This window comes from Delphinapterus leucas, chromosome 10, assembly GCF_059928025.1.
Source record: "Delphinapterus leucas isolate spDelLeu-1000000601 "Yukka" chromosome 10, BTC_Dleu_Yukka2, whole genome shotgun sequence".
Lineage (NCBI taxonomy): Eukaryota > Metazoa > Chordata > Mammalia > Artiodactyla > Monodontidae > Delphinapterus > Delphinapterus leucas.
Genome location: NC_143138.1, coordinates 101,686,793 through 101,711,024, shown reverse-complemented (window position 1 = coordinate 101,711,024; position 24,232 = coordinate 101,686,793). Strand labels below are relative to the sequence as shown.

General features: G+C 57.0%; 2 protein-coding genes across 8 annotated transcripts in view; one reads left to right on the top strand and one right to left on the bottom strand.

The window, feature by feature from the left end:
- Positions 1 to 23,771, top strand: part of TMEM43 (transmembrane protein 43) — a 35,383-nt gene extending 11,612 nt beyond the window's left edge. Inside the window, exons 2-14 of one of the 4 annotated variants that reach the window (XM_030759426.2) lie at positions 484 to 633; positions 1,403 to 1,537; positions 2,121 to 2,215; positions 3,004 to 3,053; positions 3,308 to 3,377; positions 4,099 to 4,169; positions 5,154 to 5,275; positions 5,539 to 5,613; positions 6,100 to 6,201; positions 7,566 to 7,683; positions 10,388 to 10,638; positions 12,811 to 20,604; positions 20,688 to 23,771. In XM_030759426.2, the coding sequence (XP_030615286.1) occupies positions 484 to 633; positions 1,403 to 1,537; positions 2,121 to 2,215; positions 3,004 to 3,053; positions 3,308 to 3,377; positions 4,099 to 4,169; positions 5,154 to 5,275; positions 5,539 to 5,613; positions 6,100 to 6,201; positions 7,566 to 7,683; positions 10,388 to 10,590 (1,191 nt within the window). In that variant the 3' untranslated portion in view covers positions 10,591 to 10,638; positions 12,811 to 20,604; positions 20,688 to 23,771. Of the gene's footprint in view, positions 1 to 483; positions 634 to 1,402; positions 1,538 to 2,120; positions 2,216 to 3,003; positions 3,054 to 3,307; positions 3,378 to 4,098; positions 4,170 to 5,153; positions 5,276 to 5,538; positions 5,614 to 6,099; positions 6,202 to 7,565; positions 7,684 to 10,387; positions 10,639 to 12,810 lie in introns of all 4 variants that reach the window. The other 3 variants (XM_089919789.1, XM_089919790.1, XM_089919791.1) reach the window with 3 other exon arrangements.
- The window catches only part of XPC (XPC complex subunit, DNA damage recognition and repair factor), a 35,485-nt gene continuing 24,584 nt past the window's right edge, over positions 13,332 to 24,232 (bottom strand). For 2 of the 4 annotated variants that reach the window (XR_016394771.1, XR_016394772.1), the window contains exons 8-15: positions 23,453 to 23,542; positions 21,732 to 22,628; positions 20,365 to 20,525; positions 17,549 to 17,630; positions 16,444 to 16,578; positions 16,162 to 16,331; positions 14,718 to 15,394; positions 13,947 to 13,980 (exon numbers count right to left, since the gene is read on the bottom strand). Coding sequence is in view for 2 of the 4 variants with exons in the window: in XM_089919787.1 (XP_089775913.1) it covers positions 14,896 to 15,394; positions 16,162 to 16,331; positions 16,444 to 16,578; positions 17,549 to 17,630; positions 20,365 to 20,525; positions 21,732 to 22,628; positions 23,453 to 23,542 (2,034 nt within the window). In the remaining 2 variants the exon portion in view is untranslated. Of the gene's footprint in view, positions 13,981 to 14,692; positions 15,395 to 16,161; positions 16,332 to 16,443; positions 16,579 to 17,548; positions 17,631 to 20,364; positions 20,526 to 21,731; positions 22,629 to 23,452; positions 23,543 to 24,232 lie in introns of those variants that run through there. The other 2 variants (XM_022562606.2, XM_089919787.1) reach the window with 2 other exon arrangements.

Genomic DNA, 24,232 nt, shown 5'->3' with positions numbered 1-24,232 from the left:
TGTGCCACCAGGGAAGCCTGGTCTGTGCATTTTTAACATATAGAATTAAAACTCAATAAAAACAGTATAAATAGGACTTCCTGGTGGCCCAGTGGTTAAGAATCTACCTGCCAGTGCAGGGGACATGGGTTCGAGCCCTGGTCCAGGAAGATCCCACATGCCGTGGAGCAACTAAGCCGGTGCGCCACAACTAGTGAGCCTGTGCTCTACAGCCCGCAAGCCACAACTACTGAGACCACGAGCCACAACTACTGAAGCCCGCGCACCTAGAGCCCATGCTCCGCAACAAGAGAAGCCACTGCAATGAGAAGCCTGCGCACCACAACAAAGAGTAGCCCCCACTTGCCACAACTAGAGAAGGCCTGCGCACAGTAACGAAGACCCAACGCAGCCAAAAAAAAAAAGTCTAAATAAATAGCAAAATTCAGTTTATTTTTTGAAAACCAATTTTCTTTCTTTTTTTTTTTTTATGTCTTTTTTCAGTATTCCAGTACGAGTAACAGGAAAGAACATGTCAGAATTACAACCAAGTCCCAGCCAGGCTTCCTGGAGCGGCTGAGTGAGACCTCGGGTGGAATGTTTGTGGGGCTCATGACCTTCCTGCTCTCCTTCTACTTAATTTTTACCAATGAGGTACGATGTTCGGGGTCCCTCTGTGCAGATTGAGGGTCCCTGCAGTATCAGGGAGCAAAGACTGTGAATTCGGAGGCTGGATATGGTAATAAGGGTCTAGATTTTATGGGGGCAGGAGCTGAATTAATCAGAGTTCTTTCTTTTGTGACCCACCTCACGACTGATGTAAGCAGGAGGGGGAATGGATCTGTTCACACACCTGCAATCCTGGGTAGCATCAGTTTCAGGCATGGTTGCATCCAGGCGTTCATGCTGGGTCACTAGGAATCTCCATTTCTCCATCTCTTGCCCATTTTTCTCTGTTGTGGATGTTTCTCTGGCAGTCTCTTCCTTTGTGGTGGCAAAGGTGGCCCCGTAACTCCAGGGTCACATCCAAGCAGCTTAGCAACCCCAGGGAAAAGAGGAACCATCTCTTTCTAAATCAGTTTAGCAGAAGTCGCAGGGGGATCCCTCAGTGGCCTCAGTCCTCTCTCTGAACCGCTGCCTGTGGCCGGTGGACACAGGATGTGACTGCCGAGGCCTGGGTCACATGATTTGAACAGGTGTGCGATCGCCCCAAGTGAAGCAGGAGGGAAGGGGCGGAGAAGGCAGAGGAAGATGGGGGAGGGGTGCAGGGCAGAAGATGCAGCAGCTCTTCCTGGCGCGGGCGGTGCTGAGCTGGGTGCCGGGTGGCCTTCGTGGGAGAGCGCGCGTCCTGGGCTCCTCTTGCCCAAGGCAGAGGGCGCAGCTGTGCCCAGTGGTTGAAATCCTCACTGGCCGCTGTGCACAGGGCCGCACGGTGAAGATGGCGACCTTGCTGGCTGAGGGACTCTCGCTCGTGGTGACCCCCGACAGCATCCACAGTGTGGCTCCGGAGAATGAGGGGAGGCTGGTGCACATCCCTGGGGCCCTGCGGACGTCTAAGGTAGGCTTGGCGGTGGTTGCTGACCCGCGGAGGCCGGGACACGTCGCAGGACATTGTCTGGTGGAGGATTTGAAAGCATGGGCCTTGGAGACGGGGACACCTGGTGTGACTCCCGCTGTATCTCTCAGCAGCCGTGTGGACCCATCTTTCCTGAGTCCCAGTGTCTTCCTCTGTCAAATGGGGAGAATAATTGTAACAGACCAGGGCCCGGTTCTGAAGATTGGGTGGGATTCAGTAGCTACCCTCCCGGCACAGACTCTGGCCCGAAGCAAGAGCCTCACAAAGAGGCGCTTTAACAGTGATGATGGATTTGTGTGTCTGGTGCCAGGTCTTCTGTCTGAATACCCGACACGCTGCGTGGCTACCGCGCACTTGGGCCGAGCAGCCTGAGCTGTGCACGCGGCTTGTGTCACAGGCTTGCAGGTTCAGCACTCGGGACGGGCAGCTTCCCTCGTCTCCCCATGCGAGCAGCCGCGGAGTTCTCTGTGCTCTTCTGCCCTCTGGACCTGTTTCTCCTCCAGCCCAGCTTCCCCCGAGCTGGGCATTCTTGTCCTTTATTTTTCTTGTTTGATTCTATCTGAAGCTCTTGTCTGATCCAAACTACGGGGTCTACCTCCCGGCTGTGAAGCTGCGGCGGCACGTGGAGATGTACCAATGGGTGGAAACCGAGGAGTCCAGGTGAGGGGCCAGCGGGTGAAGAGTTGACTGGGGCTGAAGGAGGCGTGGGGATTAGGGTGACGTGCAGGTGGCGCTCACTTTGACATTTCTGAAATTTAAAGTATAAAATCTTCCTATCAGAGAAATGTCGAGTTATCCCCCAATTACTGGCTGATGGTCTTGTTTGGAGGTGGCAGGAATCTCCTGCAGAGGGGCTAGGAGGAGAAAGTGGGCTTGGTTAGCTCCCTTCCGGGGAAGTTGTCTAGGGCTGCCCCAGCTTAGGCTCAGACGGACCTGTGCCAAGTTGTGTCCCATCTTCTCTTCCATGGTGTGCGGGGCGGTGGGGGGTGGGGGTGGGGGTCCTGGGTCATGTGCTATCGGATCTAACAGGAGCCCCAGGCAGGCTCTCATCGACCACACGTACTAAGACTGAGGGTGGAGAGGGGACTCGGGGAGCCCAGGTGGCTCAGTCTGGGGCAGGGCAGCCTCAGGGGCCTCCACAGGGCTGTCGCAGAGCAGAGGGTGCAGGCAGATCGCTGAGCCCACGGGGCAGGGCTGGGACACAAGCTAGGGGAGGCCGGTTTCAGCTCAGGATGAGAAAGCTCTTTTCTCTAGTGAGCGCCTTTGAGGCCTGGAGCTGGCTGTTTGCCAGGGAGCACCCTGTTTCTGGGCTGGTGTGGACCAAGCCTGCTCCATCTGGGGAGTCTGACCTGGGAGCCCCGAGGTTGCTTCCAGCCGGAGATGCTTAGAGATGGGGATGCCTCGGGAGTGATGGGCTGACTCTGGTGCTGCCTGTGCTTTCCCTGCAGGGAATACACCGAGGACGGGCAGGTGAAGACAGAGAGGAGGTACTCCTACAGTGAGTACCGGGCCCCAGGCCTGCGGGCGGACAGAGCACCTCCCTGCACACCTGTGGGCTCTGTCCTCACCAAGCATCAGGCTCCTTGGGTGCTGGTCCTCAGAGCCCTGCTCTCCCATCCATCCAGCGAGGCTCCAGTAGCCACCCCTTTGGCTCCCGAGTGGTCGCAGGCTTGGATAAGAGGACGTGCGGCCAGTGGGCCTCAAACCTGAGGTTTACCGTGGTTTCTGCATTTTTCCCTCTGCCTGAAACAGACACTGAATGGAGATCGGAAATCGTCAACAGCAGAAACTTTGACCGAGAGATTGGCCACAAAAACCCCAGGTGAGAGCTAGGTCCCCAGGCCTGAGCGTAGCCTTGTCAGCCACTAGCAGGTGCCCAGCCTCAGCCTCCTCAACTGAGTAATGGAATTGAGTTGCTTCTGTCTCGTGAGCTGATGAAAATGTGGGACAGGTTTCCGAGGCCAGGTCCTGTGCTGGGCACCAGGAACAGAGGTGAGACCTGACACCCCTGGCCCCAGGCGACCTCCCCTCAAACAGGTCACGGGTGTAAGGCCGGACTGAGTGCCTGGAGGGGTCACCAGCGGTTGGCGTGGGTGGGAGGACAGTCAGCAGGGGCTTTCAGGAGGCAGCAGCGTTTGACCCGGCCCTGCTCAGGGGCAGGATGGGGGTGGCGAGACAAGCGTGACACTGGGCTGGGCCAGGGAGGGCCTTGAATGTGCACAGTAGGGTTTGGGTGTTAGCCCGGCTGGGAAGGGTCACGAGGGTGTGAAGTCCGTGGAAGGGCCATCTGAAGGCTGGGGGACAGGATGGGACATGCTGGTAGGGGTCCAGGCAAGAGGGTAGGAAGCTCTGGGGGACAGGAGGCCGGAAGAGCCTGCTCCTCCCGGGCAGAGGCTGAGGCAGGGGGGGAAAGACCAGACTGTGGGGCTGGGCTGGACATGCAGGAGCCCTCTGGGTTGGGACCCTGCCCAGCACAACCCACAGGGACCCAAGCAGCGCCTGCCCAGCACCCTCCTTCACCAGAAGCTCCCCCTCTCCCACAGTGCGATGGCCGTGGAGTCATTCACCGCAACAGCCCCCTTCGTCCAAATCGGCAGGTTTTTCCTCTCGGCGGGTGAGTCTCAGGCCCCTTTAGATGAGCCAGCATTGACCCGGGGCCCTGCACTTTCACCTGGCCGCCTCCCAGGAGCCGGGGCCCTAGCACTCAGCCCTCAGATGCTTAAAGGGGTCCCCTGCTGTCCTGGGCATGGGGTCAGCCGGAGCTTTTCCAGCATCATACTCTGGGCCGAGGCCAGAGGGCAGGTGTGTCCCCAGGAGGTGGGGAACCATGTAGAAGCCCTCCTGAAACCCATACCGGGGAGCAGCTGCTAGGTGCTGCGTCCTTATTGGGCTGACGAGGCAGCCCTGGAGCCGGCAGCGCAGAGAAGGCCCCAGGACTCCACTTCTGAGCCCCACTGGCACCCAGCCCTGTGCCCAGGGTCGTCCGGTTCATCACAGGCCCCGAAGGGACTCTAAAGAGAGGCTTGCAAGGGACAGGGTGGCACCAGTGGCCGCAGAAACTCCTGGGGCTCTGTCCCTGGGTCTCAGTCCCTGGGCCTGACCCAGGAAGGAGGGAGAGAAGACACTTAGGTGGCAGATAGCCAGGGGGACGGGGGAGAGACTGCATGAGCCAGGGCCTGGCTTGTCTGCTGTCTGCTCTGGTGCTCAGCTGGTGCCAGCCATGCCAGCCAGCCCCAGCCTCGTGCTGTTGCTGCAGCAGGGAAGCCAGGCCTGGGCACAGATGACCAGACCCAAGGTGGAGTGGCTGCCAGGCTAAGGCCCTTGCAGAGCTGATGGGGAAGAGGGGACAGGGAAGGCTTCCTGGAGGAGCTGAAGACTGAAGGGGGCTGGCATTGCGGAAGAATGGAGTCGGAGGGGGACTCCGGGTGGGAGACGGCGTGTGTGGACGCCCCGGGTGTGTGGGGTCCCCAGGGGGCGAGGCAGGAGGTGGCTGCATGGCTGGGCTTGTGAGGGTGCTTGGAAAGGCCGTCAGGCTGAGGGTCTGCAGCCAGGAGCTGCAGTGGACTCAGTGCTGTTTCTAACTGCCTGCCTCTCTCAGGCCTCATCGACAAAGTGGACAACTTTAAGCCACTGAGTCTGTCCAAGCTGGAGGACCCACACGTGGACATCATTCGCCGGGGGGACTATTTCTACCACAGTGAAAACCCCAAGTACCCCGAGGTACCCAGCGGGCTTGGGCGCTCAGATGGCAGAGGTCAGGGCCCCAGAGTCCCGCCCCCGACAGCGCGTGGGACTCAGAGCGCAGCTTCAGACTCTGGTCCGGTTCCGGTGAATCACAGCTACACTCGGCCAGGGAAATTGGAGGGGAGAGGCTTTCCGGGTGATGGGGCCACCTGGGCAAGGGCAGAGGTCATGGGAGTGGGGCACACCGTGGGCCCAGCTGACAGCTCCCGCCTCCCTCACTTGCTTCTCTTCCACCCCAGGTCGGAGACCTGCGCGTCTCGTTTTCCTACGCAGGGCTGAGCGGCGATGACCCCAACCTGGGCCCAGCTCACGTGGTAATCAGCTCCGCGGGCCGACTCAGGGGGGCCTTCCTGGGCACAGATGCTGGGGCCCAAGCAAAGGCTGTGGGCGCCCCCCCCCCACCGTGTGCACACGTGCCCTGTGCACGTCCATGGGCCCCAGGCTGAGGGCGCGGCGCTGGGGGTCGCGCAGCTGGGCCCGATGAGGTTCTTTCAATCACGTGCAGTCCCTCTGCCCCTAACCCCGGCTTCTGCTCTGTAGAGACTCGGTCCCGCGTTCCTGACCCCATCACCCAGGCCCCAGCCCCTGCTCAGCCCTGAAACGCGCTTCTGCCCGGGGTCCTCCCTGGAGCTTCGGATGGAGCAGCAAAACGGGAGCCACCGTCCCCCGGGCCGACGTGGGGGCAGAGGCTCGGGGTGGCGTGGGTGTTCCCGCTCGCTGCCTCGTTGGCACACGGTGAGGAGGGGTGCTGGGCCTGTGGGTGGTTGCCCCGCAGCTCTAAGCCTGAATTCTCTGACCAGGTCACCGTGATTGCCCGGCAGCGGGGCGACCAGCTGGTCCCGTACTCCACCAAGTCCGGGGACACCTTGCTGCTTCTGCACCACGGGGACATCTCAGCAGAGGTGAGTGGCCACTGTGCACCTGTGCTCTGCCCTCCAGTGGCATGTCACAGACTGCCACCACAGAGGCAGACCCAGGCCCCGAGGCGAGAGAAAGCTGTAGAAGGGGTTAGGTCTCCCTGTGTGTGCAGCCCACGTCCCCGAAGTGGGGAGCAGTGGGCAGGGCCCCTGCAGCCTGGTGTGAGGGGCAGACGCTGAGCTCACAGACATGGAGACAGCAATCTCCTGTGGCAGTGGGCAGCAGGGGACATTTTTGCTGAGTCCCAAGTGAAGAGAAGGGGCCAGCCAGTCGCGCTAGCAGGCCAGGGCCCTCCTTGTCGGGGCCAGGACGCCGGGTGGCCCTACCCAGGGAGGGGCGGGCAGAGGCCCGTGAACTGGGGTGAAGGGGTTGAGCTACGTGGCCCCAGGACCAGGCGAGTGAGGGCGGGCACCTCCAGAGAGACCAGGGCACCCACCCCATCCGTAAAACGGGGTCATGCCTCACCCAAGCCCCGAGGAGAAGGGGTGCAAAGATGTGCCATTAGTTCAGTGCCTGCCTTAGAAGTTAGCCTGTCCTGTCCAGGCAGGACATCCTTCTCGTAGCAGAAAAGGCGCTTGTGTGTTGAGCACAGCGTATCCGTGGAGGCTGTTCTGAACCTGCCCTCTCAACCCATAAGGGTTTGGAAGGTTAAGGTAGTGGGCAGGCAGCAGGGCTTAGCTGTGACCTTTTGACCCGCTTATTGGGCCTTCAGCTGTCGTCCCCTCCCTTCGGCCCCCAGTCCAGGAGGCGCTGGGCTGTGCCTTCTTCTTGAGCTTGGGACGAGGGTGTGGTCAGGCTGCGGCCCAGTAGCCAGTTACCAACCTCAAGGCAGGGCTGGCCCCTCCCAGCCTGGCGACTGTGAGTCACCCTTTCTCAGGCAGCTTTCAGGGCCCCAGGGAGTTTCTAGAATTAGGAGGCCCAGCCCAGGCCTCTGTCCCGGGGCTCCGCCTCCCGCAGGTGGGGCCCCAGCCTCCCGCAGGTGGGGCCCCGGTCTCAGAGCTGCCCCCCAGAGAGGAGTGCTGGGGCTCGTGGCTTGACGCCGCGTGAGGACAGGTGACCCCTGGAAGGCGCTGCTGCGGCAGGAGGGTCAGGTTTATTCGGTGAGACGGTGGGCTGGTGGCTCTTGGAGGAGGCGGGCTGTGAATCTGAGGGCCCAAGCCTGCCTGCTCTGTGCTGCCAGGTGGGCGAGGCACGTAGGCCTGGGTAGTGCCCTTTCCGCCCTCTGGTCTGTCCAGAAACGCAGTGGCTCCTGGGTCAGCCCGGGCCCCTTGGCTCTGGCCCTGCCGACTGGGTAGGCTGGTGACCCCCGGAGCTGAGACGTGACGGCCCCTCCCCGCTTGTCCTCCAGGAGGTGTTTCGTCGGGAACAGAAGAGCAACTCCCTGAAGACGTGGGGCCTGCGGGCGGCCGGCTGGGTAGCCATGTTTGTGGGCCTCAACCTCATGACGCGGATCCTCTACACTCTGGGTAGGTGGGGAGAGACAGGGCCTCCTTGGCTTCTCCCACCGCCGCTCTCCCTTCCAGCCTGGTGGGGGGCACTCAGCCCATCCTGTGCCCCCAAGGCTTTGGGACGAGAGAGCAGGGGAAGCAGGATGTGGGTCAGGATGCTTCCAGCGTAAGACCGGGCGGATGCTGACCCCCGAGGCTGCGGGTTTCCCCGCTCCGTCCACCCGCCCATCCCCTCAGCCCTTCACCCCTTCACCCCTTCATCGCACAACCAAATAGCCGTGCTGAGGAGGCTGGCCGGCCCGTGCCAGGCCTGAACAGAGCTCTGGATTCCTTTCCTGGCCTGGCTTTGGTTTCCTCACACCTAATTTGCAGAGTTCTGTGAAATGTTTTGCAAATAGGAAACACTCAGGAACTGTTACGCTTCACCCCCACCCCAAATCCTGGGCTAGACTTGGCACGGCCGCTGGCAAGTCTGGTGCGCAAGGGAGAGCGTGCCGGGCTGCCCAGGGCCCGGGGTTGGCCCGCTTGAGCCCCAGAGCTGCCCAAGCAGCCCAGCCTGGCTCAGGAGGACCAAGTGCCTGGGGTGACTGAGTGCTGGGCCTTGGCCGCTCTCCGGGAGGATGGGGCTTCTCGGGGGACGCCCTGTCCAGTGAGATGGTTCTGTCCACCGTCTCTGGGCCCGGAAACCCGTCCCCCGCTTACCCTCTCCAGCTGGGGAGAGTCTGGCTGCAGTAGACACAGACTGTCAGATCATTTTATAGCTGGGAAAACTGAGGTGAAGGGAAAGGAAGGCTGTTTCCCCTGGACAGCTGAACTGTGCTCAGAAAGGCAACCGCGTCTTGGGCACAATCGCTAAGTCCATCGTGGCTGTGACCTTGGACAGGCTGTTTCCCTCTCAGAGCCCAGTTCCACCATCAAGTTTGTCTCATAGGGCCCTCCTTTGACTCTCCGACTGGTTCTCTCCACACTGGAAGGCTGATCCTCTAGAGTCAGAACAGACATGAGCGCACAGAGGGACAGTGCAGGGGAGGGACTCAGGAATCTGCAGCGCAGGGCACCCGTTCACACCTCCACTCCTGTGATGAGCACTTTCCGAGTGCCTGCTGTGCGGAGGACGCTGCTCCAGGCCCCGGAGGCCACGCAGCCAACAGTACGGACAAGGTCGCTGTCCTCTCCGGGCTTAGCACAGAGACTGAGACCTGAGGCTCTGCACTCAGACAGTCTTTTTTTTTTAATTTTTTTTTTGGCTGCATTGGGTCTTCGTTGCTGTGCACAGGCTTTCTCTAGTTGCTGCAAGCGGGGGCTACTCTTCACTGCAATGCATGGGCTTCTCATTGCGGTGTTTTCTCTTGTTGCAGAGCACAGGCTCTAGGTGCACAGGCTTCAGTAGTTGTGGCACGCGAGCTCAGTAGTTGTGGCTCACGGACTCTAGAGCACAGGCTCAGTAGTTGTGGCTCACGGGCTTAGTTGCTCCGCGGCATGTGGGATCTTCCCGGACCAGGGCTCGAACCCTTGTCCCCTGCATTGGCAGGCGGATTCTTAACCGCTGCGCCACCAGGGAAGTCCCACTCGGACAGTCTTAAGTTTAAATCCTGGTTATGCCACCTTCTAGCTGTAAGTTTAACTCCCAGGCCTCAGTGATCTTGTGGGTGAACTGAGGTCGAGAGCAGTACCGGCCTATGCTGCGGAGCAACTAAGCCCGTGCGCCACAACTACTGAGCCTGCGCTCTAGAGCCCATGTGCCACAGCTGCTGAGCCCGCGTGCCACAACTACTGAAGCCTGTGTGCCTAGAGCCCGTGCTCCACAACAAGAGCAGCCACCACAGTGAGAAGCCCGCGAAGCCCGCGCACTGCAACGAAGAGTAGCCCCCGCTCGCCGCAACTAGAGAAAGCCTGTGCGCAGCAACGAAGACCCAACGCAGCTAAAAATTAATTAATTAAAAAAAAAAAAGAAAGAAATGTGTAAAAAAAAAGATCAGTACCGGCCTTACAGGGTGGGCGTGGTGTGGTGCAACACATGGTCCCATGGTCAGTGCTCAAATGTGACGTGTGCTTGTGGGGGCCGAGTGGGGGCCCTGCCGTCGTGGCAGACACCCAGGCCGGCCGTGCAGACCCAGCGGCACCAGGCCTCTGGCCCATGGGAACTGAGTGCAGATCCCCCCAGTGGATGATGGCTATGGAACGCCTGCCTGCAGAGGCCAGGAGGCCAAGGACGGCTAATTCCACAAGGGATGACGGATCCGAGACTGTATCACGTTGGGCGGTAGACTGCAGGGTCCTCGAGGTGGGCGGCTGGGGCCTGTTGAGTTCCCCTCAGCCCCTCCATGGAGCTGGGTGCACAGGTAACTGGTAACGGCTTGGGTGACCGAATAGGTCCCTCCAGGAAGGGCTGAGGGGCCCAAATAAGCCCCCCAGGGGGTTTGGCCCAGCCTGCTTTGTGAGGGGCAGCAGCCAGGTGCTTGCCACCATCCCCGGAGAGTCTCCGTTCTGCCTTCAGCGCACGAGGTCTCCGAGCACGACCACGCGCCCTCCCTGGGGCTGGGACGGGCTGCAGTCAGGAGCAGGGCTCCTCCTCGTGTGACCTCCCAGCTCCCTCAGGCCACATGCCCCCCCCCCACTTCCTCTTCCTCCCCACCTGGTCCAGAGACAGTGGCTGGCGGGGCGGGGAGAACAGCAGAGCACGGGGGCCTGGGAAGCCTCACTACCTCTCTCTTGCCCACAGTGGACTGGTTCCCCATCTTCCGAGACCTGGTCAACATTGGCCTGAAGGCCTTTGCCTTATGCGTGGCCACCTCGCTGACCTTGCTGACCGTGGCCGCTGGCTGGCTTTTCCACCGGCCCCTGTGGGCGCTTGTCATCAGTTGCCTGGCGCTGGTGCCCATCATCGTTGCGCGGACACGGGTACCGGCCAAAAAGCTGGAGTGAGCCGGGGCTCCGGCACCCACCGGACACTGCCTGTGCCTCGGGACCCAGGTCATCCCCTCCCCCAAACCCACGTCGGCCTTGGATTCCGCACGCGCCCCACTCAGGTGGCAGCCTTAGCAGTGTGCATGGGTGTCGGGTTGGCGTCCATCACTTAGCACTTCGCACCCCTTCTTGCCAGCGGGCAGCTTTGGTGGCAGGAGGTGGCTCCTGTCTGGCAGCGTGACACACGCCCTCCTGCTTGTTTCCTTTCCTTCTCTTGGGGCCGTGCGGCCACTTGCGTGTTTCACTTAGCTGATGTCTGCCGCGGTGGTGACACCCAGACCTGGGGACGGTGTCAGGCTCCACCACAGCCACCGCCGTGCCCGCCTCCCAGGACAGGGCAGCAGGGGCGCCGCAAACCCACTCTGCGCATGGAGCTTGATTCGGTACTTGAGAGAACCGGGGGGTGTGGTGATGAGGAAGGTGGACGTTTGTTGGGCTTTGCACGCACATTACCATTTGGCAGAATCTTTGTGGCGTGTAGGACCCCCACAGGCCTGGTTGTTTCTTGCTACTTCATTTCTCTGCACACAGCTCCCCGACCTGCCCTAAGAGGGGGCAGTTTCAAGTCAGATCTAGAAAACAAACACCTCTGGAATGATGTACATGTCAGACTGTTACAGAAAAAAACCCTTTCATCTGTCAGTCAGTTGAAGGTAGTTCAGAGCACAGAAAGTTCAGTGGGGCTGTTACTTACCTGGTTGAGAAAGTTAACCTGTCGGTGTTCTGGGTCCCTGAGAAGCTTTTCAAAGCTTCAGGTGCTTTGAAACGTGTTAGCAAAAGGCTCGTTTTCCCTCTGGGAGGAGATGGGCGTCTCTATCCGGGAGAGAAAGGCATTTCCTTCCATCCTCCGGCATCAAAACCCAGATTTTCTTGAAGATGATTTTGAGTTTTTAGTCAGTTATCCTAAGTGGGCTCCTTCGTGGTGACACCCCACCCACCAACCAAAATCAGGCGTCAGAGGCTGCAGATCTGAAAGCTCTCTGGCCTGGCTCTGTTCATCACAGGTGTGCTTTTGACATTAGCATCTGGGTCTCAAGTGGCTGCTTCTGGGTGATTTATGTGTCCAGTGTCCACAGCTTTATTCCTAAATCAAATCTCCCCATGCTTATTTAATTCACAGTTTAAGTTTCCCAACTCCTCTCAACACCCTTTGAAAGATCAAGTGTGTTGTAACACTGATGTCTTAAAAGACTTGTGTGTCCTTTATCTTTTAACTATTTGGAAATTGTTGTGTTTTGCTGGGAGTGGCTGCTTTAATGGAGTAAGTATTTGGCAGCTGAATAGGGCTTAGAACTTCTGAAACACAAGAGCTAATAATCTCTCTCGTTGTCCTGGGGCATTTGCGGTATAAACTGAGATTTTTCATGTTCAAAACAGCCAGCCCCAGCGATGAGTTATCTGGGTTTAAGGACTGAAATAGTGTTGTTCACTGTTGCTTGTTAAATGAACAGTTTCTTCGATCTCTCAACTCTTAAAGATGCTTTTGGAAGGCACAGTGACGAGATGATGGCTAAATACAAAATCCTTGATATTTGGTTTGTGTAATATTTTTCTGGCACAGATTTTAAATTACTGCCAATTTCAAGTGTTCTTAAAGACCAAAATCATGTTAAGAAATATTTCAGGCCTTCGGGAAATCATGACGAAACTTGTATTATCTTTGTATTTTTGATAAAAATTCAAAATAAATTTCGAAATATCTTTTGATACAGGAACTTGCCATTATCCCTTTTTTTTTTGCATTGTCTGAAATTTCTGTCTGAAAGAATTCAGCAATAGAATTTATTAAGAACCCTATGAATTTTTGGAACTTAGGTTCTAAATTGCTTTCAGTGGTTAAAATTGGTTTCAGTTTTTGAGAAGGCACCTCAGTATCTCTAGCACTTAGAAACCTGCTCTGGTTTGTGTGGACTTACGCGGCTCCCACCTTTGCCGGTCTTCAGATCGCTCTCAGAGGTGGGAGGGAGCCGGCGGGACCCGGCACGAAAGGCATCCCGCATGTGCCGCTGACGAGCTGTGTGACGCTAGGCATGGCAGTGACCTGAGCCTCAGCTTCCTCGTTTGTGACACGGGGACAGTGCCTCTCTATGGAGTGAGATAAAGCCCACGAGCGCCTGAAGAAGTGGGCGGCCGCGAAGTGTCCACCCTGCAATTTGAACTTCTTTCCCCTTGTTACAGGATTTGAAGCAGGTGAGTGGTAACTTTTCAAAACCTGAGGTTTCACTCCATTTCCAAGATGCATCCTAGGAGCTGCCATCTGCCTGAAGAACTAGTTATTCCTGCAGAGACGGGGCAGTGCTCTTGACTCAACTCCCAGAAAACACGGTGCTCACTTCCAGGAGGGTGAGAGCCAGCTCTGGTGCACACAGTGCCAGACCAGGCGGTTTCCATGGCAACCCCCATGTGTTTCACAACAGGAGCCTGCCTGCCAGTTCTTGCTGCATGAGTCACACCCCAAGTGTTTTGCTTGTTTCCCTTGGATAAAACTGACTCAAATTTTTAATGGCTCCTGTCAAAGATTAAATCATATATCCTGGATTAAACATAGAAATAAAAAAATTCCATGTGTGTAATGGTAAGTTCCCAGCCTGTGGGAAAACAAGATCTGATCTTTAATGTAGTCACGACCTGTATACAGTCACTGTCATCCAAGTGTTCTTATCTGATGTAAAATCTGAAAGAAAACGTGGAGTCACGTCTTTCTAGAGAAATGCTTTATTTTTTTCCTCAAAATGTTATAAAAGTGATTTCTCCTAAATATCTACAGCGCATAAGGCTTTATAAATGTATCCAGTAATGAATAAAATCTCCTTTAACAGTGATCCACCCTTCCTGACATTTCTCTAATTCTCATCGTTTGTCCTTTCCTTGCCTGACTTTCGCTCTTTGTTCTAGTCTTCTGCCACCGCGAAGTGTTACCTGGGAATGTAGGTCCAGCCATGTCACCCTGAGACGGCCTGCACTGACCTGCTCTCCCCCCACGGCGTCAGGCGGCTTCAGGGACCTGACTGAGGGCAACGAGGGGCCTGCAGAGAAGGGGCCCGAGTCTGCAACAGCACACGTGTCAGACGCAGGAGGGATCTATCCGGGAGCAAGGTCTGGGGCACGGCTGAGCCACCGAGGAGGTGACCACTCACATCACAGCTTCTCAAACGGGAACAGGTGGGAAGCTGCCTCCTTCTCCTCCCTCCTGCTCTTCCGGGGGCACTTCCGCTTCTCCTCTACCTCTCGGTTTTGGGGCCAGGAGGCTGCCAGGATCCTGGCCACTTCCGCTGGAGAGCTGGTCCCCTCCTCCTCGTCTGAAGAGAGTCCTCCTCCTGCGTCTGCGTGGGGAGCGGCTTCCTCACTCTGGGGGGGACAGTGGAGGAAGCCCCGTCAAGAGGCAGTGACGCCCCAGCAGCGCTGAGCCGTGACCCAGAGGACAGGGCTCAGCCCGGCAGGTCCTAGAGCGCTTGCTGTGCACACAGGGCTAGGGCCACAAAACTGCCCTTGGGGAGCTACAAGCAATCCAGGAGGAGGTAACTCCGTTTTCTTCCTCGCTTCTAAACAGAACAAGTGCACGAATGCACAGCATCAGCGCTCAGTGCCCACTGCTGCGAGGACGGGCTGGGGAGGGCAGGGGGAGCCGTGCGTGGGGTCGCAGCTGCCCCCAGAGCGTGTCTGTGCGTCTCTGACCACTCCACGTGACTGTGTCCGGGGGGCCTCTGTGCCCCCATGGGAGCCCGCAGGGGCTGTGAGAGGGGCCTGAATGAGCACCTGTGGGCCTGAGGGGTGGTCACAGCCCCAGGGGCAGCACAAGGCCAGGAGATGCAGACACCTGTCCCCCCGCCCCGAGTGGGCTCAGCACCAGATCCAACCCATAGCAGGCACCCTCTCGTGCAGACAGGGCGGGGCTGGCAGAGCAGCCGAAGCCTGACTCCAGGACACCTTGGACACCTTTCTCAACGTGGACAGGACGCAGGGCCTGGGAGACACAGGTCTGTGGCACCGGAACAGAACTGACTTGATCTTTGAGCAGAATCGGCCCCTGGTTCCCTAACTCCCCCCCCTCCAAACCTGGCGTGTCCTCCAAGGACCACCCTGACCTGAGCCCCGTAGCGAAGCCTCAGCCGCTCCCGGATGAGCAGCCCTTTGACCAGCAGCTTCCAGTTCCCCAGAGCCCGCTTCTCCCTTTTCTGCAAAAGCAAACAGAATGGAAAACACTGTGCACTGCCGTTTCAGGAACATAAAGATACAGGTAACGCTTCAGGTTAAAATAGTTTCTCAACCGTACCAGGTGTGATTCATAAAGTGCCACACGTGAAAGGCACCAAAACCAAACACCTCTTTATTGTTACCAACTCTAAAGTGTTTAGTGGAGGAGGGGGTCCGGGACCTGGACCACGGGCAGCTCCCTTTAACAGAGGTGGGTGTCGGCAGCAGGGGTAGCGGGCCCCGGAGCCCGGATCCAGGCAGACAGTGGACACAGACAGGGTTCTGAGGGGCAGGCAGGTCATTGCTCAGTGCTGCCTTCCAGGAAGAAAGAGCCAGAAAGAGGGCTGAACCCGGGCTCTCCCCTTCTCTTACACGTGGAGTGAGGGAGGCTGGAGGGAACACCCGCTCCGCTGTGTGTGCTTCCCCACCTTTCTGCTTCCCCGTCTCGGCCCCTCCCAGGCCCTGCCTGCTCACCTCCTTCTCCTTCTTCTCAATGAGCGCCTGCTCGTTCTCCCAGGCGGCCAGGAGCACATCTTTATATTCCTCACAGACTATGTAGCCATCGGTTCTGTGGGGATCAACACAGATGGTCTCTCTCGAGTCTGGGCCTGCTCTGGCCTCTCCACTCCCCTCCGTGGGGGACAGTCGGCTGCTCCTAAGCACTTGGGGCCCTGAAGTACTTCCAGGGACAGGAGTCCACAGTCCCGGCCACAGCTGCTGGCTGACACCACCCACGCAGAAGGCAGGCCCGTGGACCCCAGGCTGTCTCCTCTTCCCCAGCCCCTCCCCACCCCCACTGCAGGGCAGGACAGAGGTCACCAACCAGGAAGGATGCTGACCCTATTCAGTCACCCTGACCACCCCCAGAACAGTGTGTTGATCCACATCGTTAGGATGCTGGTTTCGCAGCTTTCACTGGTTTTGCAGCCTCTGGTTGGAAGCCAGAGTAAAAGTATAAAACATCGAGGGTTAAGGCTGATTTTGCAAATCCAGAGTAAAACCTTAGGGCTTCCCTGGTGGCGCAGTGGTTGAGAGTCCGCCTGCCGATGCAGGGGACACGGGTTCGTGCCCCGGTCTGGGAAGATCCCACATGCCGCGGAGCGGCTGGGCCCGTGAGCCATGGCCGCTGAGCCTGCGCGTCCGGAGCCTGTGCTCCGCAACGGGAGAGACCACAACAGTGAGAGGCCCGCGTACCGCAAAAAAAAAAAAAACAAAAAAAAACTTAAAGTAAGAGCCACTGGGCCTCAACCCCTGCCAGCCCCACACCAACCTCCGGCCCCTTCTCCATAACTTCCCCCCACCCCTTCTGGCCTCCACGGGAGGCCCCTCACGCACATGGGATGGGAGTAGCCTTTGTGGAAATCGAAGCCCGTAACAGCCTGGGCACAGTCAATGTTCAGCTTTCGGGCCACGCGGTGCAAGTTGGGCAGGTTCAGCTGGACGCAGCCGACAGGCATCATGCCGGGCAGGAAGAGGTACACGTTGCCAAATTCGTTCCGGGGGACCTGCGGAGGGTGGCACACTGGGTCCGGCGGCCCCAGAGGGAGGTGGCCTGGTACCAACTGAGCGTGGCCCTTACCTACCAGGTGGCCTGGTACCACTGAGCGCGGCCCTTACCTTCCCGTCCACAGCCACCGGCGGCTGGTACTCCTCGGTCTGCCACTTGCCAAACAGGCCCAGGTCATTGTAGTCCTGCAGTTGCGGCTCAGCCAGGCGGGCTCTCCGGGCCCGGTTGGAATAGCCTTTTACAACCTACATCCGAGGGGACAGCCACAGTTTATAACAAAGGCAACCACTTCCTGAGCATTCACTGTACACCGGGCACTGTTCTCAGTGCTTCTGTGTATTGATTAATCTTTTCAACAAACCCAGGAAGTAGAATCTATTATCACCTCCATCTTATAGCAGCCTAGGAGGTGTAAACAATTCACCTACAGTCACACAGCTTGTAGAGCGTGTGTCTTGAACAGCTATGCTGTGTTTGGTGTCCATCACTGAAGGGGAGATTGGGACTCAGAGATGTTCCTGTGGCCGGTGAGTGACGGGGCCTGCTTTTGGCAGTGACCGGCTCCCCGTGCCTCAGCCCCTTCCCACCAACCAGAGGCCCCTGCACCCCGGCCCAGCTCCCTGGGTCTCACAATGCGAAGGGCTCCTCCCAGGGATCTGACAAAGAAAAGCGACTGTGTCTCATGACTGGCCACCGTCCTCTGCCGGCTGAAGCGGGCCCTATGTCCCGTGACAGCCTGTGCGGTCTGCGCTGAATTCATGCGTCTGTGGGCAGCTGACCGGCCAGAGAGGGAATGAGGCATTGGGGCTGCACGCTGCCATCTCACTAGCTCAGGCCTTGGACAGGTTTCCCTTTCTGAGCTCCTGTTTTTTCATCTGTACAACGGGCATCCTGATGCTAACTCCTGTGAGACTCAGCAAAGATCACATACATGCAAAATGAAGGGACAGTGAGGGCGGGTGGGCCTGTCCACGCCAGGCAGGGCTCTGGCCTCTCAGAACAAATGGGTGACATGGTTCTGACCCACAAGGCTAAGGTTCTGACCCACAACACCGGGGCTTGGAGGGCTGCTTGCTGGCCTAGATTTCCTGTGTGCTCGGGAAGGCCCATCTCTTACAAGGTCCTCAGTAAAGATGCTCTTCTCCTCTGATCCTCTCAAGCCAGAACAGTCTGTCCCCACGCGTGCGCGGCAGCCCACAGTCCTGGGGCTGTTACCTTGTAGGGCACTTCTCCAAGCCTCACCACTCGGGCCTGTTTCAGCCACGTGTCCCTGGAGTGCAGGGTGTGCACGCAGTCCCTAAGGAGCCAACGGGAGACAAGACAGGGTTCACGCCCACTGAAGCACCCCGTGCCCAGTAGCCCGCAGGGCCCGGCTGCCTCCTCTGGCCCCCCAGGAGAAGGGGGAGCTCGGCCCTGGAGCGTCTCCCGGGGCACCAGGGGCCTGCGTCAGGCCCACGGTTAACAGGCACCTGCTGTCTCGCGGGGGGATGCATCCACTCACAAATCCCAAACTAAATGGCTTCCCGTGGTGCCTTCCCCCTCCTCCTGCCGGAAGGGCCCAGCAGCCGGGGGCGGGGAAAAGCCCAGCAGCACAGGTGCAAGCCCTCACCCAGGGTCTGGTCTGCTCCTGAATACCAGAGACGGGGAGGGAGGGACGAGTGTCCAGAGAAGGGGTGGGGAAGCCAGAAGACGACAACACGGAGACTACCGTAAACTGACAAAGGACACAGGTTAGGATGAATGCACCCAGAACAATCGGTTCCACCTGGCTCTGGCTTGGCTCTCCTTCCAGAGCTTAGAGCCACACCCTGCCTCACATTCCAGCTGCTTCCTGCTGAGCCTTCAGCAAGGCCCGCCCTTCAGTAGGGCTCCAAGGAGCAGGGGCACTAAGCTCCCTCTGGTGCAGACATCCGGCCCTTCGCCTGCCCCCGGGCTGAGGCTGACGTCCAGCACAATGCACCGGACAGGGTCACACCTCCTCTGTGCCCCTTCCTAGCGGGGTGACCCCCGATCCATCAGGAACAGTGAGTGCTGCCTCCCTGCCTCACAAGCTGCTGGCGGGACCAGAGCCAAGGGCTCCACACGCGTGCCCACCGCAGGGGCACATCTCTGCCTGAAAGAGTGACTGTCACGGTCGTGGTCTTCCGGGACGAGCGGAGAAGGGGCAAGCAGGTGGGCATCGTCTGGACATTCACAAGGATAGCAGAGGGAAGTGGGTACAGACAGCCCGTTCAGAATAAATCTCAGCGTCTAACCACTTTACATCTATTGGGACACTACTCAAGAAACAGAAAACAAGAACTGGCGAGAATGCAGAGACAGTGCGACCTTCATGCTCTGCTGGGGGATGTAAAATGATGCAGCCACTGCAGAAAACAGTGTGGAGGTTCTTTACAAAGTTAAACAACCATCACGTGATGCAGAAATCCTACTTCTGGGCATATACATCCCAAAGGACTGAGAGCAGGGTCTCAAGAGATGTCTGTGCACCCATGTTCATAGCAGCACTAAACGCAACAGCCAAAAGGGGAAGCAACACAAGTGTCCATCAACGGATGCCAGTCACAAAAGGACAAATGCTGTAGGAGCCACTTCTATGAGGTGCCTGGAGGAGTCAGATTCATGGAGACAAAGTAGAGGGTGGTTACCAGGGCCTGGGAGGCGGGAGGGGGCTTAGTGTTGATGGGGACAGTTTGGGAAGACAGAAAAGTTCTGGAATGGCGGTGATTCACAACAATGTGAATGTACTTAGTGCTACTGGACTCTTAAAGCGGTTACGTGGTAAATTTCGTTCTGTATATTTTATTACATTAAAAACAGAAAAAGTCTGCCCCGAAAGCTTTCTCCAGGCAGGCACCCCCTTCCCACCAGATGTCCCCTGCACGTGAGGACACCTGTGCTGTATCCTCCATTGAGGTCGCCAGGCCCTGGACGCTGACTGTCGGCAGCTGGGCCCCTGACCAGCCAGGGGACAGAAAGCTCCCACAGTGACCCTAACCGGAGGGTCAGGGATGACTCCCCTCGGGGCTGTGCTGCAGGAAGTAGCTCTCAGGCAGAGGACTTGAGCCACCTACTCCTGTGAGTTTCCCTAAGTTTCCTTTTCTGTCTTTCTTTTCCCGTTTATTAAGAACATCCTCTATTTTGTGGTCTTGCATCTTGGTCTTGGTCTTTTAGAGTTTCTAAAAATCACTTATTTTCTTTCTATTAACATTTCTTAAATTTCTGCCATTATTAATTCTGACTCACCTTAAGTTTATTACATTTTTTCTCAGTTTTAACTTTGTATATATTTTGTTTTCTATGCTGTTCCCTTCCCCCCCTTCTTTGGCAATTTCTTTTTACTGTGGGAAAAAACACACATAAGATAAAATTTACCCTCTGAACCATTTTCCGAGTCTACAGCTCAGTGGCATCAAGTACATTCATACTGTTATGTAACCGTCACCACCATCATCTCCAGAACTTCCTCCTCTTCCCAAACTGAAACTCTGTCCCCATTAAAATACCTGCTCATTTTAAGGTTCATTATCAAATCCTTTATTCCTTCCTTTTGCATGTTTTTTGACTTCTGTTTTGGGGGGTGTTTTCTTATTACCCCATATAATCCTTATCTGTCCTACGTATCTTTCCCCCCATAGCTTTTCTCCCCCTGCTGATCTTTTTTTTAAAATTTTATTTATTTATTTTTTGCGGCACGCGGGCCTCTCAGTGTTGTGGCCTCTCCCGTTGTGGAGCACAGGCTCCGGACGCGCAGGCTCAGCGGCCATGGCTCACGGGCCCAGCCGCTCCGCGGCACGTGGGATCCTCCCGGACCGGGGCACGAACCCGTGTCCCCTGCATCGGCAGGCGGACTCTCAACCTCTGTGCCACCAGGGAAGCCCCCTGCTGATCTTGTAATCCCCGTGGTTTTCATTTCCAGGCCGCAACCTCTCTGCCATGCCCCCCGCCCACAAACGGCATGCGCACACCGTGAAGCTCGAACCCCAGCCCGGCGAAGGCTGCTAATCCCAGGCCGCCGGGCGTCTCCTCACCTGGAGTAGACAGCCTCTCCACGGCAGTACCCGAGGATGGCGGCCGTCTCGGGGTAGATGGCCTCGTACTTGAGGAGGTGCCTCTTGAGGGCGTACAGAGGGTGGTTCTTGTACATGCCTATGACGGTGGGCAGAGGCTGGTCCAGGTGCCTCGCCTGAAACTGCAGAGGCCGAGAGACGACGTTGGGCATGGTGCTCGGAGAGGGAGGGAGATTGGCGGCGACCCCCGAACTTGCCCAGGTAACTGACGGTGCCGTGGGGCTTTCGGGGCCCCAGGGCCGCCGCACCACGCTGTGACCTGGCATTCTGTCCCACGGGTTTAGGTGCCTCGGAAGCTCCGCAGGGGCCGGTAATCCTGCAGCTCGCAGCAACAGAAAAGTCAGCCCTACCCTCTGACACCTCGGCCGGCCCGAGCAGAGCCTTCCTCGGGAGGAGGCCTCACCTCAAGTGACACCACAATTCTGTGACATGGGTTCAGCGGCTTGGCTCCCCCGGAAACCAGAATGAGCACTCACACCTTCTCCGTCCACTACGATCAACACCTGTTCTCCCCGCTGCCTCAAGGAGCCTGGCTCTTCGCAGGCAACCCCACTGCTCTCACCTGCATCCCACTCACCAGGTCTCCTGCATTTCCCCGCAGCATCTCTTCAAACCCCGACAGACAAGGGAGGAGCGGCAAGTGGGGAGCAGGAGGGACCCCGCTTGGCCAGCTTGCATGACAAGCCCTTGAACCAGGTCAGTCACAACACGCTCTGCACGACTCCCACGGCCCTGTCACCTCTGAGCCACACCCTGAGCGATGCAGTGCAGAGGGACGACTCCCTGCCCCGGGGAACTGGGAATAACTCTCTAGCAAGTCTGCCCACCCTGCGCTGTGGGCAGCCCTGCACAAGCCCCGGGCCCTCTTCCGGGCCCACGGCTGTCCCACGACTCAGGGACGCGCTGCTGCTCCAGAAGCCACCCCCCAGGGTGCCCCTCAACAGACAAGCCATCTCCTCAGCCCTCCTCCTGGGAGCTGAGTGTTCCGGGTCGGGGCAGGGGTGCTGGCGTGCACACCTCTGCGCGTGTGCACGCTGAGAAGGGGACCAATTATATTACTGCGTGTTTTCCTCTTTCACTCAGGACTACTTACCTGACGTAAAGCTCCAAATTTATAACTGGGCAATAACTGAAAGTACACAGGCTTTGAAGCCAGAGCAACCTGGGTTCAAATACCAGGTTGGCTCATCTCTCAGATTCTAAACGTTTAGCTGGTAAAATTAAGGCTACGATAACCCCAGCTTTGTACTGTTGCTGTGACAATTAATTGAGGTAAAAACACAACACGGGGCTGGGCATCCAGCAGGTGCGCGTGCGCAAGGCCTCACCTCCTGGTCCTCCTTCTGCTCCCTCTCCACCAGCGGGCTCCGGTAGGGTCGCAGGGTCTCGGCCCACCACGCGGCATCAACCCGGCACTTTCGGGTCACCGTCATCCAGGCAGGGTCGTACCTCTGTGTGACATCGCGCAACCAGCCGTCGCTGTCGATGCCCACGATGTAGGTCACAGGCTTGGTGGCGTACTGGTAGCAGGTCAGGGGCTGGCCCACTACACCGTGCACACAGTCCACGCACACCCATTTCTCCTCCTGCTCAGAGAATACCTCCAGCCACTGGTCCACACCAGCTGCTCTCCGGCCGTCTGCCTCCTCACCATCCACGGGCATCTTACGCTTGCCTCTCTTACGCTTACTGCCGGAAGCGCTTACAGATGCTTCTGGAAAGCCAGGGGGCTGACGGTCGCTTCCACGCTGGGACCTGGACTCCCTCTTGGACCCCACCTTCATCCTCTGAGGGGCAGCGGCCCTCCTCTGCCTTGGAAGGCCTGGCTCAGAATCCTCGTCGGATGGGCGATGGCTGTCCGAGCTGGAGAGCTCAAAGTCAGAGCTGCTGCTGGCCTTGTCACTCCCGCTCTCCTCTTTGTAAGACACCCTGGCGGCCGCCTGCCGCTCCCGGCCCCGCAAACGCCTCTGAGTCCCCTCCGTCTGCCCCCCGGCCTTGCCCTCTTCTTTCCTGCTGGAGGAGGGCTCTCTCCGCTTCTTCCTGGTGGCAGCCGCCTTGCTCCCCTTCGCTTTGTCAGGTGCACTGCCAGTGCCCTCAGAAGACATGTCCTCTTGTCTGCTTCCTCTGCTGGTCTCTGGTTTGCTTGGCTTTCCAGGAACTTGGCTGGAAGTTTCTGAGGAGCCTCCAGGACCCTCTGTGGATCTCTCCTTGGAAGGTTTCTTTCCCTTAAACAGAATAGGAAATTTTTGCGTTTTCTTTTTTTGCTAGTGATGCAATAAAGACTCTGGCATCTAATGGGGCTAAGTCACAATGGAACACCAGCGTACACAAGACATTCCCAGCTCAGACAGTGACAGGCTGGCTACCCTCCAGGATTGTAAGGAAGCAGTCACTAAATTCTGCAGCACCTTAAATAAGGCCACACTCTAATTCTTTTCAATACAAAGTGTAGCACAGGGAAAAGAGCACAGGATGTGGAAACAAACCCGGGTTCAAACTCCACTTCTGCTTTCTCATTTTTTACGTGATTCAGATAAATTATGTAACCTCTGAGTCTCAGTTTCCTCAGCAATAGTACTCACCTTGCACATAAGGCATTTTGCAAACAAAGTCACAGCATTAAGAATTCAGAAATTATTAAACTTGACGCCTGGACCGAATTTCGGACAATGCCAGCACCCCAAGGAGCACAGTGTTCAGCCTCCTTGGATGATGGCAGAGCTCTGAGTCCTCACCGTCCTCTCTCCACACTGCTGAGGATGACCAATACCTTTTTATTCCACCATTTACAGAACAGAAACCAGAGCACGAAGGAGCCCAGGCTCTCGCAGGCCCCTCTACGCACGCAAAGCCCGGCTGCTAGACACCCACCCAGGCGCCCAGTCTTCCCAGCACAGGGCCTGTGCCAGGCAGGCTCAGAGGAACCCTGCTCCACGAAGACTGATTTTTAAAAATCGTCTAATGAGCAGATCTGTTTGCTCTAAGTCTCATAATTTCTCACTCCTCCCTGACCAACTACTCTTTTCTCTGGAAGCCCCGGGAACCTCACCTTCGCTGCTGATAACTTCAGAGGAATTGGCTGTAGAGACAATACGAGTCGGGTAGGGAGATGTAGGGCCCGGAGAATCAGTAAAAATATCTATGATGAAAAAGAACAACGTGCTTATCCTCAGGAAAGAATTAAGCATTTGCATAATTCCATGCTGTTTGTTGTGGTGCCGATTTATAAAAGGGAAACAACCAAATTGTCTAACAGTAGAAGCCCGGAACCCTCAACACTATTAAAATGATGCTGTAGAGATTTATCTTTGTAGAAAAATGGGGAAAGGTAACCGTATATTAAAGGAAAATAAATGTTTGCTTTTTAATGAGTTATGTTAATTTTTGTAAGAAAAAATCGTGTCCAGACATAAACATGTATGTGTATTTGGAAAAGCATCCATATTGGGTTATGGGTGTTTATAGGTGTTTGTTTTTTTTCCGGCTCACCTATCTTCTGATTGTTCTGTTTTCAACATGTGTTGTGTTTGTGATAAAACAATAAAGCAAAACACCACTTCGAGAGAAAAGGCATCATCGTCATCAGGTCCGAGAACCCCTCCCGTGCACTCAACCTCCCCAGAGCGAATATTTCAACCAGAGGCTGCAGCTCTAAAAATTCTGTGAACTTGGAAGGATGGGAGCCTCCTCATGGGAATTAACCTCCAAAACAACAACAGTGGGACAGCACGTGAGCAAGATCTTCCCACACAGACCTCAGGGTCCTGGCGTCCTCATGAATCACTAGTCATCTTCCCTCCTCAGAAAGCAAGAGCAAAAGTCAGAAACA